Source organism: Neofelis nebulosa, chromosome 7, assembly GCF_028018385.1.
Source record: "Neofelis nebulosa isolate mNeoNeb1 chromosome 7, mNeoNeb1.pri, whole genome shotgun sequence".
Classification (NCBI taxonomy): Eukaryota; Metazoa; Chordata; class Mammalia; order Carnivora; family Felidae; genus Neofelis; species Neofelis nebulosa.
In genome coordinates, this window is record NC_080788.1 from 58,836,240 (window position 1) to 58,851,745 (window position 15,506).

Below are 15,506 nucleotides of genomic sequence, written 5' to 3' on the forward strand. Positions count from 1 at the left end.
GCTCTCTCTCTCTCTCTCTCCCTCTCAAAATACATAAAAAATAAACTTTAAAGAAAAAAGAAAGAAAGAAAACCACCAGACAACTCTAAATTATGTATGTTCTACAAGACAACCAACCTGGTCTCCAAAAATGCCAATATCATGAAAGTAAAAAAATGTCTGAGGGCCTGTTCCAGATTAAAGGAAACCAAAAAGACATGACATCCAGTGCAGTGTATGGCCCTTAACTGACTCATGGATTTAAGGGAGGGTAGGGGTGGGGGTAATAAAGGAGAACTGGAGAAATCTGAACTGGATTGTATATGAGATGATTATATATCAGATAATACAGTGTTCAATTCCTTGGACATGATAATGGCCTTGTGGATATGGAGGAGAAAGTCCTTTTTCTTAAGAAATACAATAGTATTTGGGGGCGAGGTATTATTGTCAAAAATTGCTTTCAGGGGGCACCTGTGTGGCTCAGTCGTTGAGCATCCCACTTTGGCTCAGGTCATGATTACATGGCTCATGAGTTCAAGCCCCACGTCGGGCTCTGTGCTGACAGCTCAGAGCCTGGAGCTTGCTTCAGATTCTGTGCCTCCTTCTCTCTCTGCCCCTCCCCTGCTTACACTCTGTCTCCCTCTCTCTCTCTCAAAAATAAATAAACATTAAAAAAAAATTTTTTTAACTTGCTTTCAAATGACTCAGCAAAAAATGTACATAGAGTAATAAAGCAAATACTACAAAAGATAATAATTGGTTAATATCTGAGGGGCCTATGAAATTCATTGTGCTTTGTTTCAAATTTGTCATAGGTTTGAGATTTTTAAAATAAAAAATTGCGAGGGAATTATTTTTAATAATGAAAAAGATATTCAGCGGGTTTCCTAGAAAGGAAATAGGTTGAAATAGTGACAGTAACACAACATGTTCTGCAGGTATGCAATTCCCACAAAAACACTACCAACCCAACCAACAGGGATGTCTGTGTTTTATAGCATGTGGAGAAGACCATCCCTATCTACAGAGGACAGCATCTAAAAGGCAATTCTCCTCATCACTGCTAGTGCAGAACATGGAGGTAAAGAATTTCGTTTTCCAGGCTGAGGCCTCAATCGTGTACCAATCAGGGCATGCTCCACTGTATTTGTCCTAACAGAACAATTTTCTGGTCTGCAAGCTTTCATTGACTCGCATGTGTTTTCTGTGGAAACAAACGCTTCCCTAGCTTTATGGTGTTTCAAGCAGAAGGAAAAATAGCCAACCCGCCTAGGGTCACAGGCCAAAAAAAGGCCAAGGATACGAGTATGGCAGTATGAGAAGCAAAAGAATTGCAGAGCTGGAAGAGTGGTACCCTCTCTCTAATGCCCCCTCCTCTGTAAACAACCACCCTGACCTACAAAGGGCAGAGGAGGTGATGCTACTCTTTACTCTTCATATGACACCACGTTCATCAACAGCTAGCCTGTGTGTCAGGGAGGTTGAAGTCATTTTGAGGCCACAAAAGTTTCCTTACGAATGGAATGCTGTTTGTGCCAGGCTTTGGTTTTTGTTATGATGGTGCCTTAGGGTAACATCATTCTAAGAGAGTCGGAACATAGCTCATTCGTTCTCTTACCTACTGCAGCAGCGGTCTTTGATGTGGGAAGGTTAGTGCAGTCCCCAATCCCAAACACATTTGGGTATTTCTTGTGCTGCAGAGTTTCTTTATCCACATCCACCCAACCAGCAGCGTCAGCCACGGGACTTGTCTTGAGGACATCTGGCGGGCTCATTGGTGGGGTCACGTGAAGCATTTCATACTACAAAAAAAGGAAAGCATCCAAACTTCTGTTTATTGCAGTATTTCTACAGCCCCACAGCTGTCCCCTGATCTCCCTTACCCATACACCATACTATGGCTGCATGGCACACTGTATACTCAGTGGCTGTCCTAATACACACCCCCTCCAAGGTTTTCCATGCTTCCATGCAGCGTGGTGATACAACTAACCACTCACTCAGTTGATGTTGTTTCCCCATACAGAGTCAACATGATCCTTTTGGCCAGAGGCGTGGGGAAATCAGAAGCACTGGAATGAACCTCACTCACATTCTGAAAGAACCCACTGATGTTTCTATTATTACTAAAACAAAGGAAGTGGTGTTTCTCGGTTGCTCTCTGCCTGACCCTCAGCTGACTACTTGTAAAGTCCGTTACTTCCGTTTTATTCCGCAAAGTGGTGCTCAGAGTCGCTGAAACCCACAAAGGTCATGTTCGGGGCTGGTAAGTGAGCACCATTTTCAAACATGGATCAACTCTCAAAACACATAAAGGAAACCATTGGAACACCAACTTAAGATGACATAAAAGGGAGCGCCTGGGTGGCTCAGTCAGTTGAGCATCCAACTTCGGCTCAGGTCATGATTGCATGGTTTGTGAGTTCGAGCTGTACATGAGACTCTGTGCTGACAGCTCGGAGCCTGGAGCCCGCTTTGGATTCTGTGACTTCCTCTCTCTCTGCCCCTCCCCTCCTCCTCATGCTCTATCTGTCTCTCTCTCTAAAAAATAAATAATAAACATTTTAAAAATTTTTAATAAAAAAAAATATGACATAAAGGGTGGTGAGAATATCGGCTAGCATTTTGGAGGAGAGAGTGATCTGATTCAGTAATAGGTTTACTGAACAGTCTAGGGGGGCAGGATGGTTTGTCTGTTTGTGTATTTTTCCCAGAAAACCTGTATCAACGTTACCCTTGGTAGCAGTGCACTAACCCACCCTGATCAATTTGGATGGCTCATTTAATGTATTGTTTATGTAGTACTTATTTGCTTATGTAATATTTTTGTGGTTTATCCTTCCTATTCTTTTTATTATTGTTCACAAACTCCATCTAGCAATTTCAAACTGATTTAAGAGCTCCAAAACATTTCACTAAGGAGAAAATTTAGTGTCTTAAGACAATCCCCACCTTGTGGCAGTCCATAGCCCCTGGTTTCTCTGAGGAGGCCCAGCCCTTGTCAGGGCTGGTCAGTTCTCTACAGCAGAGGGAAGTAAGGAGGTGACTTGTATGTATTCCTCCTCCCAAACAATTATAAGCTTAATTAACCTTAAAGTAAAGGAGAGCTGTCAATAGGCTCTGCTCCTCTGCAAGGTCATCTTGGGTTCCTTAAGGGGACGGGTTCCTGAGGCTGGCTGTGCTAATGAACATGGAGACTGAGCACATGTCTGCAGGATAATGTATGGAATCCAACAGCCATCAGCCACCAAATTATGAAGGCTATGTCTGTTTTTCCATAGTTAAGTAGAACCACTTTTTTTTAGCTGAGGGCTAAGTCTTACCAGAGACATATCTACCTACTGGCATTAATGTGCTTAAATTTCACAAGCACACATGAATTCCACACATCTTTGCTAGAAGAAAAGTTAAATATTTCCATACAATCATCATAAAGGCATGAAGTTTTACTCAAACTAATATCCTACAAAAGATATACTAGGGTCTGCTTTATAGATTTATTAAAAAATAACATTGGCATTTAGTTGTAACTTGCTCTTTATCCACTATTTCCACAAACTGTGTGTGACAGATAACTTGGTTCTCCTTCATTAATATAAATAATCTATTCAGGGTAGTGGTTTTCAAACTTTAATGTTTATAAGCAGCATTTGGGAGACCTGTGGGAAATGCAGATTCTTGGGCCCCACCACCCCACGATCCCAATCCAGTAGGTCTGGGTGAGGCATAGGAATCTGCACTTGAACAAAATCTCCTAGAGATTCTGACACATGAAACCTGTAGGTAACAGTCTTAGAAGCTCTGGCTTGAAGGAACAGGTCCATTTACAAGGAAAAACAGAATGTTATTATATGGTAAGTCACTTTACCTTCCATTTGTTTACCTATAAAGAAATACATTACAGGGGTCCCTGGGTAGCTCAGTCATTAAGCATCTAACTCTTAATCTCAGCTCAGGTCATGATCTCACAGTTCATGAGTTCCAGCCGTGCATCAGGCTCCACTCTGAGCCTGCTGGGGATCCGCTCTCTCCCTTTCTTTCTGCCCCTCCCCTGCTCATGCTCTCTCTCAGGCTCTCTCTCTCTCTCTTTCAAAATAAATAAAACAACAACAAAAAAAAAGAAATACATCACAGTTGACCATTGAACACTGCGGGGGTTAGGCTATAGGCTTTCTTTTTCTTTTCTTTTCTTTTTTTTTTTAATTCCTTACAGTAGTAGTTCTCAATCCTGATTGTACATGAGAATTATTAGAGGAACTTTTGAAACGCCCAATCATCAGTCCACACCCCCAAACTAATTAATCAAAATCTGGGGGTTAGACCCAGACATCAGAGCGTTTAAAAGCTCCCCAGGTGATTCCAATGTGCAGCCAGGGCTGAGAGCCGCTACTTTAACGCCTTTTGGTAGATTTTTTGAAATTCATATTTTAAGAGTGGAATTGGGTCTGGAAAGAAATTCTGACCTGACATCCTATCATTTAAAACAGACACAAATATCTCTTTTCTTTATAAACCCTTTAGAAGAACAATAACCATTTACATATCCAAGTTTCTATCTGCAACTTCAACAATCCACAGCACAGCTGAGAACCAAAGTGAAAAAGACCAAATAACAAAATGAAGTTCATGCACTCAAGCCCATATAGTTTGCTCAGAAAAGTATGTTGTGGGCCCTCACTTGTAGCCCACTCGCTGTTACTTTACATAAAATCAAACAAGTTTGGCTATCTCATTTTCCAGCCAATAAAGAATTAACAGCAGCAGCTTAAAGGAGCTGAAGTGGGAGGGACCTTCTAACGTCACTCACGACTGCCTGACAGCCAAGAAAGAAGAAAACTGGAAAGCCACAAAAAGGACACATACAAAATAAAATAGCAAAGTACTTTGAGACCCTTTTATAAAGTGATAACTAGCCCTAGGAGGCTCTAGGAGCATAACTTTATAAAAGCTATTCAAAATAATGACCCTGAGCTGGGGCAAGTACATACTAGGTGAGCCTAGGACACCCTGTGACACCAGAAAGCAAGAACGTGCTCAAAATATGATGGCGACATGTCACAAGGACATAGCCATCTTGAAAGGACTCCTACTGGCCAAATCTGGGACAGTTTGAGTGCCAAAAGGACAGTAATGAGTTAAGGACAGTAATGAATTACAAACCATTGGAGGCAAAAAAAAGAATTCATGAATTTATACCTGTAACTAATGAACTGAGAGAAAGGAGGGCTTTTGCAGACAGAATGCCAACAGCTTACTGTTAAAGGTGGACAGAACGCTTGATTGGAAAAATCATCATTTTGCAACCACCATAATAAAGACTGGACTAGGCAAAAATTATCAGTGGATGATAAATCCAGTGGGAAACCTAATGAGGAGGGAGTAGGGTATTTGCTTGGTCTTAAAGTGTCTCCCCACCCCCCAAGACTTATTAGTAGCAAAGGAGGAAAAGAATAACAATATACAGTGGAGAAATTGGGCCATCTTTTGACTGGTGATCAAAATAAATATCATTAATGAGGGGCAGGTGACCATCATGTGCTTTCAAATGTGATACACCAGAAAGACACGACATTGCTTAAACAGCATTTCAGTCTAAAAATGTAGAGCCTGAGGGGCACCTGGTAGCTCAGTCAATTAAGCATCCGACTCTTGGTTTCAGCTCAGGTCATGATCTTGCAATTCGTGAGTTCGAGCCCCACATCAGGCTCTCTGCTGTCAGCACAGAACCCGCTTCGGATCCTCTGTCCCCCTCTCTCTCTGCCCCCTCCCACTTGCTCTCTTAAAGCAAAAATAAATAAATAAACTTAAAATGCAGAGCCTGAAACTGATCACAAGAAAATATAAACAAACCCCAACTGAGGAACATGCTATTAAAAAATAAAAGCGGAGAGGGGGGCTGTATTATTCCAAAATATCCACCAGAAAAGGCTATGGAAATGTCCCAGATCAAAGGATGTTCAAGAGACATCACAAATAAATGCAATACCTGCCTGTTGACTGGGTTCTGCCCTGGAGCATGCTATAAGTGCTATTGGGTCAATCAACAAAACAAATACAAATGGTAGATTAAAATATTGTATCCATGCTAAATTACCGAACTGATACTGTACTATGGTTATGCAAGAGAAGAGGGATCTCTCAACAGATTTACAGCAAAGAATTTAGGTAAATGGCCATGATGTATGATGTATATAACTTACCTTTAGATGCTTTGGGAATATTATATCATGTCACATCATACTACATTACATTATATGTGGAGAGAGAGAGAGATCAAATGATAAAGCCAATTGGATAAAATGAAAATAAATGAATCTAGGTAAAGGCTACACAGTATACAGTTTCCTTCGTACTGTTTGCATTTTTTGCAGCTTCTCTAAGTTTAAGATTATTTGCAAATAAAAGTTTAAATTATGACTTTGAATCATCAGTAACACCTTAAATGATAGTCAATACATACCATTTAAGAAAGGAAAGATGTGTGCAATACATTTTAGAAAAAGCCTGCACTAAAAAGCCTAAAACATGAAGTTTTGATGTTTAGAAGATTAGTTGTTGGTTCACTTCAAAATTCCTTTTTTATGGAACCCTTCATTCCTCTAAAATTGCTGAATGAATAAAATGTCACTATGCGCTGTTTTCTCGTCGCTAACGGCTCTTGCCAGAGTGATATAAACAAACGATTCTCCCATGTATGCTTCTCCAGATGCCTTTACATCTTGTTCTTAATCCTCATAAGCCTCTACAAAAGTACTATTCCTGCTACACAGCAGAAGAAGAAGAAACACACAGGATCCAAGCCCATGTACAGAGGCTCAATCTTCCCAAGTTAGGGTATGGCTCCAAAACACCTTTCAAGGATTTTGAAGTGCTTCCTTTTGTGCACCAGTGAAAGATGCTTTTTTCTTTTTAAGTTTATTTACTTTTGAGACAGAGAGAGACAGAGCATGAATGCGGGAGGGGGCAGAGAGAGAGGGAGACACAGAATTGGAAGCAGGCTCCAGGCTCTGAGCCATCAGCCCAGAGCCCAACGCGGGGCTTGAACTCACAGACCGCGAGATCGTGACCTGAGCTGAAGTTGGACGCTTAACCGACTGAGCCACCCAGGCGCCCCACCAGTGAAAGATGTTTAAAGACATCCTCTTCCACAGGGGAAAGACACCCCTGTCACCTGTAAACTACCCACAAACAAGGCTGTTTCTCACACAGCATAAATAGAGAAATCATCAAATCCTCCATTTAAGGAAGCCCTTCCTGAATTCTAGGCAAACCTGAAGTCATCAAATATTTTTGGCTGCTTCAAGTGACTCAGTAGAAGAAAAGTGGAGATACAAAATAGGATATAAATTCACTTGAAACCAGGAGATAAACCCTCCTCAGCTCCCATGCATGCAGCCCCCCTCTTTCTCTTCCCCATCCATTCTAGTCCACCTTCTCTCCTATTACTGCCCTAATATGCTCATTGGAACCAGCCTCCCCCAGCATGCAGAGGGCAACAGGGAGGAGGGAGCCACAGTGTTGTCGGCATCTAGGGCAGTGTTTCACCGACAGCTGGACCTCACCACTCACTGAAATCACTTGGGTCTCTCCAGGTTTGTCCAGATTCTCAAAAACGGCCTCTTGTCTATCGGCTCGGACTTCAATGAGGTTTTGCTTGTAGTTAACAGTGAGGTCCCTCTCCTGGATGATCTCCTGCAGGGCAGCAGCGTACTTCTTAACCCCAAAAATTGCTCCGAGGGAAGTGTTGAAGATGATATTGGCCTTGGATCGCTTCCCTGTCTGGGAAAAAAGGAAAGAACAGAAACAGCCGACACCAAAGCATTACTTCAGCCACTTCGTTTTTTAACTTACACAAGAATTAAAACCCTTACAAGAGAGCTCACCAGCTTTCTCTATCACTAGGCACTGGTGGGGCGAGGCCTCCTTCTTACTTTCTGCCAGTGACACAGCAACTAAGGGCACATTTGAGTTGGGGGGGTTAAGAGGGCACTGCTTATTTGCAGGCCAGAGATGAAGGTCAAGTCCAGGGAAAGATGGGCTGAACTATTTATTCATATACTCATTTGTTCATTCACTCAATAAATACTTAATGAGGTCCTAGAGCTGGTCAGGCACTGTTCTAGGTGCTGCAGAAACAGTAGTGAACAAAGTTCCCATCCCACTGGCTCATACACACTAGAATTCTTCGTATGTTTCAGAGGCTAATATTCTCCCAGATGCCTAAGATCTTATGGCGCCTGAAAGAGAAACTTCCTCTCAGCTGTCCAAGACTTAGAAGAAAAGAGTTTTGCAGAGACAATTCCAGGAAGGAAGAAACAACTCGTCTCCTCCCCTTTTCCTTTGTTCAGTTCCTTTTCAGATTTGCTCAGCTGAATCATACTATTTGAAAGAAGTGAGGTGGGTGAAAACCTCCAAAGGATGTGCCATCCAGGAATTCTCTTAAATCAGAAGCCATTTCTTAGAAATAGAAAAGATGAGAAAGAATGAAATATGGCCTTTTGTAGCAACGTGGATGGAACTGGAGAGTGTGATGCTAAGTGAAATAAGTTGTACAGAGAAAGACAGATACCATATGTTTTCACTCCTATGTGGATCCTTAGAAACTTAACAGAAGACCATGGGGGAGGGGAAGGGAAAAAAAGGGTTAGAAAGGGAGGGAGCCAAAACATAAGAGACTCTTAAAAACTGAGAACAAACTGAAGGTTTACGGGGCGTGGGAGGGAGGGGAGGGTGGGTGAGGGGTATTGAGGAGGGCACCTGTTGGGATGAGCACTGGGTGTTGTATGGAAACCAGTTTGACAATAAATTTCATATTTAAAAAAAATAAATAATAAAAAAATTTAAAAAAAGAAAGAGAAATGATGAGTCCGACTGTTGCTTAATTCCCCGGGGGAGTTGGCGCAGGTTTGCATAACTCAGATGAAGGCTTCCCAGTGTGGTTCCAAGCACACGTCCAAAGGTTCTTTGGTCCCACCTGCCCCTTCCCTTCTCTCCCCTTCTCTCACCTGTCCCTTTACAGAACCACAGACTGCTTTGAATCCTGACACTGCCTCAAGTCAGACCACGCTGTGGTAAACCACATGTGACATGTCACACAAGGGCCGGAGGGTGAGAGCAGCTTCCCGGAGCTTCATGCCAGGTATACTCAAGCTGTGGACACTGGCTCTGACATGTATCTTTGAGGAATGCTGGAAGTGTCCCCACCCAAATACCTCTTTCCACTAAGGTTTGAAGTTCTAGGTCAACATTTTTTTTTTTTTGTCTTTAGAATTGGCATTTGCCTACTGTATTCTCAATGATGTTTATTAAGAACCTGAAAATATACATAACCTTGAACTTAAGCGGGAGCAATTGAGGATACTGTATGTGTAAGAACAAACAATGTACAACAAATTGTCCAACTTTATGGAAATATTTAAACAATGTCTAACACGGCTCCCCAGTAGATTTCTATATACACATTAGAAAGTATGTTACAAAGACTATTTAATAACAATGAGTACATCTAAATTTGCATGGTATGATTGTAACCATGTTAAAAAATGTACAGGAAAAAAAATAGAAGGATGTGTCAAATTGATAACAGCAGCTATATCAGAGTAATTGGATTATAGGGACTTCCTTTTTTTCTAGTTTATAAGCCACCAATTATATAATTTTGTACATATGTAATAAAAATTGAGAAATCAAAAAGGTATTGTGACAAGGACAAAATGGAATTCTGGCATCTCTTTATTAGCACCGTCTGCCCTCCTTGTCTCTGTCCCTGGACAGGAAGCATACCTTCCTGAAATAGGCTTCTGACAAATACATGATCTTCTGGGGGGCCCCAGCACACTTTACAGGGGTATTCGGGAAGGTGAAGACAGCATTGCCCTCCTTGAAGTCCTGCAAAGCTTTCCATGTCTTCTCTACTGTCTTCACTGAATAATTGGACCCAATTTTGGGATGCTCAAAACCTTCAGGTAAGCCTTTAATCTGCAAGAAAGCACAGCAAGAAACTAGTTTTTTAACAGAAGTGCAAATTCACAGGAGTGTAAATTTTTTGACCAAAGTGCAAAAACTCTTGTTTAGAGCCTTTGTTCTCTGCCATTTCTATAACCTCTCAAGTATTTCAGTCCAATTATTATCCCCCAGTATTCACACACACATTAGAGCAGGCAGGTAGGTGGGTGAGGGATCTGCTAAGACCAGGGCTGTGGGACCTGAAGTCAACTGTCAACCCGCAGAATGGGCCCAGCCCCAGGGAACCCCTTCGCCTCCCTGGCCTTGAGACCATGATTTGGACAGACCTCTTCCCACCATCACAGGGAGGACAAGAAGCCAGCCATACTTCCCTTTTGGAGAACGAGCTGCCATCCTGGGAAGAAGAAGAATGACAGACAGAACCAAGACCCATACTGTCAATAATCGCAAACGTCAACTACCCATTATCGAAGGTTGTACCATATCAGACTCTTGGCAAAGGCAGTAAGGGCAGGTAATTAAAAACATGGACTTGGGAACCCCACAGATCTGGCTTGAGTCCCAGCTTTTCTACTTACAAGTGTTATGACCCTGGGTAAATTACCTAATATCCCTGAGCCAGTGGGGTTTCAAAGTATGGTACCCGGGAACTTCCTAGAAATGCAAATTATCAGGCCCCACCCAGACCTACTGACTCAGAAACTCAGGGGCAAGCCCAGAAATCTGTTTTAACAGGATCTCTGGGTGGTTCTAATGTACACCAAGAAGTTTATGTTCCTCACCTATAAAATGGGGATAAAAGTAACTGCTTCGGAGGTTTGTTGGCAGAAGCATGTGAAACCATGCATGGAAAGCGCTTGGGAAAATAACACCCACGCAGTAAGTGCTCCATAAGTGTTAGTGTATTCCTGCCAGGAAGATTACCTGGGCGCTTGTCCTAAATGTTAGGAGGTTGATAGAGGACAATGAAGATGGAATAGATTGAGTTGAGACTCAGGCACCAGTTCTTCCAGCAAGAGCAGAGAACTGTCAAACAACAGTCATCAAGATGCACTGGTCCTTCAGAACCCTGCCAGCTGCTCTCCAGGCCATAGGGCCACCACTCAACACGCACATCCCTCAGCTCTCAAGGAAACAGAGGGCTATGGTCTCCTCCTTGGTGTAAAAAGCAACCATTTCTCTGATCATATCTCCTGCTGCAGTTTAAGTAGTTATAATATCAGCAGTCTCAACAATCATCATCATTATGATTATCATTATTATTATAGAATCACCTTGTATTTTAATGTTTCTGAAGTTTCACCCCATGCTAACAGTGGATATTCGCTGCATGCCTCTGAGGCAGGTAGGAAAACAGTACTGGCTCCTAGACACAGACGAGGAAACTGAGGAGAGCAAGGTTGAGAGACCCACCTAGAATCTTACAGAACCAGATGCCGAGGCTCCTGACCACTGCCTAGGGTTCTTCTCACACGACCTCCATACTTCCTGGTTCCCAAAGCAAAACGCACTATCCAAGAGACAAACAAACAGCTGATCTTTTATCTCCCTCATCACTTTTCTCTAGTTTGAAGACATTGTTGTCAAGGAAAAAGGTGCCACAAAGTGGTAACCAGGTTTATTTTAGGGAGACTGGTCACAAAGGGCCGTTTATGACTCCTCATCCAATTCAAGTTGCTTCCCTGGGAACTCGGGAGCAGAGAGGGGCAGGGAGAGTCACAGAAAGAGAGGAGACCTCACTCCCCCTTTGGCCGAGCTGGCCAGGGAGCAGGACCTCACACTGCAGGGACTCCATGGAGCTTGGGAGGGGAAGAGGCAACTCAGTCCTACACAGCAAGGTAGTTTTCCTGTGAGTGTGAAAAACCCTGCTGTTTTGCAAGAACTGCCATTAGGGATGGACATACTAAACTCAGACTGAAGCTTAAAGCTAAAATATATCATTATCACTGACAGAATCTTAGAGATGATTTTTCAAAAACCATAAAAAGACCACTGAGAAGAAAAAAAAAAAAAAAAAAAAAAACTAAGAGGATCCCTTAGAAATGTTTCTTGTCAAAACGAATACAAAGCAACTAAATACAGCATTTGATCTTAGCATAAGTAGGCCAGTGTAACACAGAAGTAGTTTAAAACGGTACCTTCTCAGGTGCCTGGGTAGCTCAGTCCATTAAGCGTCGGACTCTTGATTTCAGCTCAGGTCATCATCTCACAGTTCTTGAGTTCAAGACCTGTGGTGGGCTCCACACTGTCAGGGCAGAGCTTGCTTGGGATTCTCTCTCCCTTTCTCCCTGTCCCTCTGCCCCTCCCCTGTGTTCTCTCTCTCTCTCTCTCTCTCTCAAAAGTAAATAAATAAATCTTAAAATAGTACCTTCTCATAGTCCAGCTGGATTCCAAGAGCAATAATAAGATATTTGTAGGAGATCTGCAACACAAAACAGTAACATTTTAGACCAGGATCCCAGGAGCGGCAGCCCTCAGCCCCACCCCTGTGCGGCCACCATCATGTTTCCATTTTTTAATGTGTATGCCTTGAGGCTGTGGTTGATGGGCAGGGCACAGGGAGGGAGGCACACTCCAGTTTGCCATCACGTCTGCCATTCTCTGTCACCTCACACCTCACTGTTTCGCAGGTACTGTATTGTATAACCACCCCCCGCAAGGGCTTGAGACTCCTGTATTTTTACATAGTGGACAGCGATACAAAGAAGTCACAATTATTTGTATGGTGCCTGTGTTAACACTTTCTCATGCTGAGGGGTGGGAGAATCACTTCCTCATCTTAAAAGACAATCAACTTTCTTTAAAATCTATGGAGTGATGTGTGAATCCCAAGCAAATCTGACCTGTCGTGTGGATTGGACCAACATTGTGAGAAACTGCTCTTTTGAGGGCCATGGAAAAAAATGTGATATAATGTACCTGATCTTACTTAATGATCTATTTATAACCTAAAAGCTCCCTCTTTAAACATGGGTATTGTGATCACTCATGCCAAGGGCAAAGTATCCATATTTATCATGATGGAAATGTGGGTTTAAGATCAGAAGGAAGACAAGTTGAGGCCAGAAGAGTGTAAGCAAAAAGGATATAAAGAAACAGAACTTGCAGGGGCAGCTGGGTGGCTCAGTCAGTTAAGTATCCAACTCTTGATTTTGGCTCAGGTCATGATCTTTTGGTTCGTGAGATCGAGCCCTACCTCCAGCTCTGTGCTGACAACACAGAACTTGCTTGGAATTCTCTCTCTCCTTTTCTCTCTGTCTCTCTGTCTCTGTCTCTCAAAATAAATAAATAAACATAAAAGAAAAAGAAAGAAAGAAAGAAAGAAAGAAAGAAAGAAAGAAAGAAAGAAAGAAAGAAAGAAAGAAAGAAATAGGACTTGCCCTGAAAACTAGAGGTGGAGAATGATTGTAATGAAAGTCAGGAGCCCAGAAAGGAGAAATGGATTGTAATTAATTATCACAATCTTGTACTAAATGGAGAAGCAGAGCAGCGAGCGGAGCAGGTCACAATTGAAGAGAGAGAACTCCAAGACCAGAGAGTGCTTGGCTCAGGCTGGGGATCCATGGGCAGCAAGCTTCTGCAGAGGTCTTGCCCTGGGATCCAGGAGGCTCAGCTCCAAGGTCACCTCTACAGTGAGGCCTTCCAATGATTCCTCCCCACTGGCTCCTTCTGGGAGCTCTCTTAGTGTGGTGTACATGATGCATTATAGCACTGGTGCTATTATATAGGAGTAATGTCTCCTTCCACTACATTGATGACTCCCAGAAGATAAAGGTTAGGTCTTATTCTTTATATTCCTAGAATCTAGCACAGCCACTAAATTAAAGTGAGGAGCTCAGTAATGTTTGATGGGTGGATGGATGGATGGTTTCAGTTGTTTATGAAATATATAATTTTTCAAAGTGGATAATATACACATCTTCCTCCTTATGATTTGTCTATTCATGACAGCTGTGCCCTGAAACTCCTTGTTCTGTAGGAAACTGTACCAGGCCCATTAACTACCTGACTGAACTATGTTGAGTCTTCAGGGTATGTGAGGTCAGATGGGACATGGGGTCGGAGCGGGAGGTGATGATCTACAGGCAAAACATGAACACTATCAACAAGAAAAACCTTTGGTTCGTATCTGCCCTGACTGTCTAATAAGAGCATAATATTGATTATTTTTAAGGACTAGTAACTGTCAAGTTTAAGATTATGAAAAAAAAAATCATTAAGGGAGAATAAACCCTAAAAGAGCAAAGAACAAAAAGAAAGCCTCAAGCCTTCTGAATGAATTCAAGTTTTGAGGCCAGATGATCTAAATTCTAAGGAATTTCAAAAATTTGTAGACAAGACTTTTGAGCAATGACAGAGAACAGTGTAGACATTGCCAGAAGGCTAAATACAGGCAAATATTCTAATTTTATACAGGGGAATGGGGGCAGTAAACTCTGATACTAATAACTTAGTAGATAGGATGTCCTCCATTGCAAAATTCTAGGCTCATTTGCTAAGCAAATGTCTCTTTTGCTTAGCAAATGTTTGTGATTTGTGATTCCCAAGTGATTTGGGAAAAGAGCTCCAACATAGGTTCACAGATTGTAAACTGCTTTCAGTCAGTCAGCAGTCAAGAACTATGCTGGCACATAGTAGGTACTTAATAAGAATTTCCTGTTCCTTTTTTTCAGGTATTCTTTAAAACATAATAACAGTAACATTTCTTGAGCATGCACTCTGTGCAGGGCACGGCTCTAAATCCTTCACATGTTTTGGGGTGCTTGAGTGGCTCAGTCAGTTAAGCATCCGACTTCAGCTCAGGACATGATCTCCTGGTTCATGAGTTTGAGTCCCATGTGGTGCTCTGTGCTGACAGCTCAGAGTCTGGAGCCTGTTTTGGATTCTGTTTTGGATTCGGATTCTCTCTCTCTCTGTCCCTGCCTCACTCATGCTTTATCTCTCTCTCTCTCTCTTTCTCTCTCTCTCTCTCTCTCTCTCTCTCTCTCACACACACACACACACACACAATAAACAAACATTAAACATTAAAACAAATTTTTTTAATCCTTCACATGTTTTAATCCGTTTAATCCTCAAAATAACCCAATGAGGTAGAGGTGGTATTACTAGTCCCATTTTATACAGATAAAGAAACTGAGACACAATTTGTTCACAAATATTTATGGAGCACCTTCTATGTGACAGATCTTGTGCTAGGTCCTGGACAGATAACACCGAACAATAAAGATACATTTCCTACCCCTCCAAGAACTCAGCCTAGTGGGTGAGATAGGTATTACCAGATAATCACACAAATAATTACTAAATCACAGAATGCTGTGATAGCGTCTCCAGGGGATACCTGACCCAGTCCAGTAGGTTAGGAAAGGCTTTCCTGAAGGGGTACAGCTAAGGTAAAGCTAAGTAGGAGTTAGCTAGGGAAAGAGATAAACTCAGCATGTGAAAATGTCCTGGGGAAGAAGGAGGCCAAGGCATGTGAAATGAAAGGAAAATCTACTGGAGCAGAAATGAGACAGAGAATAGAACCAGAATCAGGTTAAGTCTGGAGAAGGACA

The 15,506-nt window shown here is 42.2% G+C and overlaps 1 protein-coding gene across 2 annotated transcripts in view; it reads right to left on the reverse strand.

The window, feature by feature from the left end:
• Nucleotides 1–15,506, reverse strand: part of SQOR (sulfide quinone oxidoreductase) — a 48,629-nt gene that overhangs the window by 5,459 nt on the left and 27,664 nt on the right. For both annotated transcript variants that reach the window (XM_058737851.1, XM_058737850.1), the window contains exons 4-7: nt 12,317–12,370; nt 9,766–9,960; nt 7,552–7,761; nt 1,601–1,784 (exon numbers count right to left, since the gene is read on the reverse strand). In XM_058737851.1, coding sequence (XP_058593834.1) covers nt 1,601–1,784; nt 7,552–7,761; nt 9,766–9,960; nt 12,317–12,370 — 643 coding nt within the window. The remainder of the gene's footprint in view (nt 1–1,600; nt 1,785–7,551; nt 7,762–9,765; nt 9,961–12,316; nt 12,371–15,506) is intronic.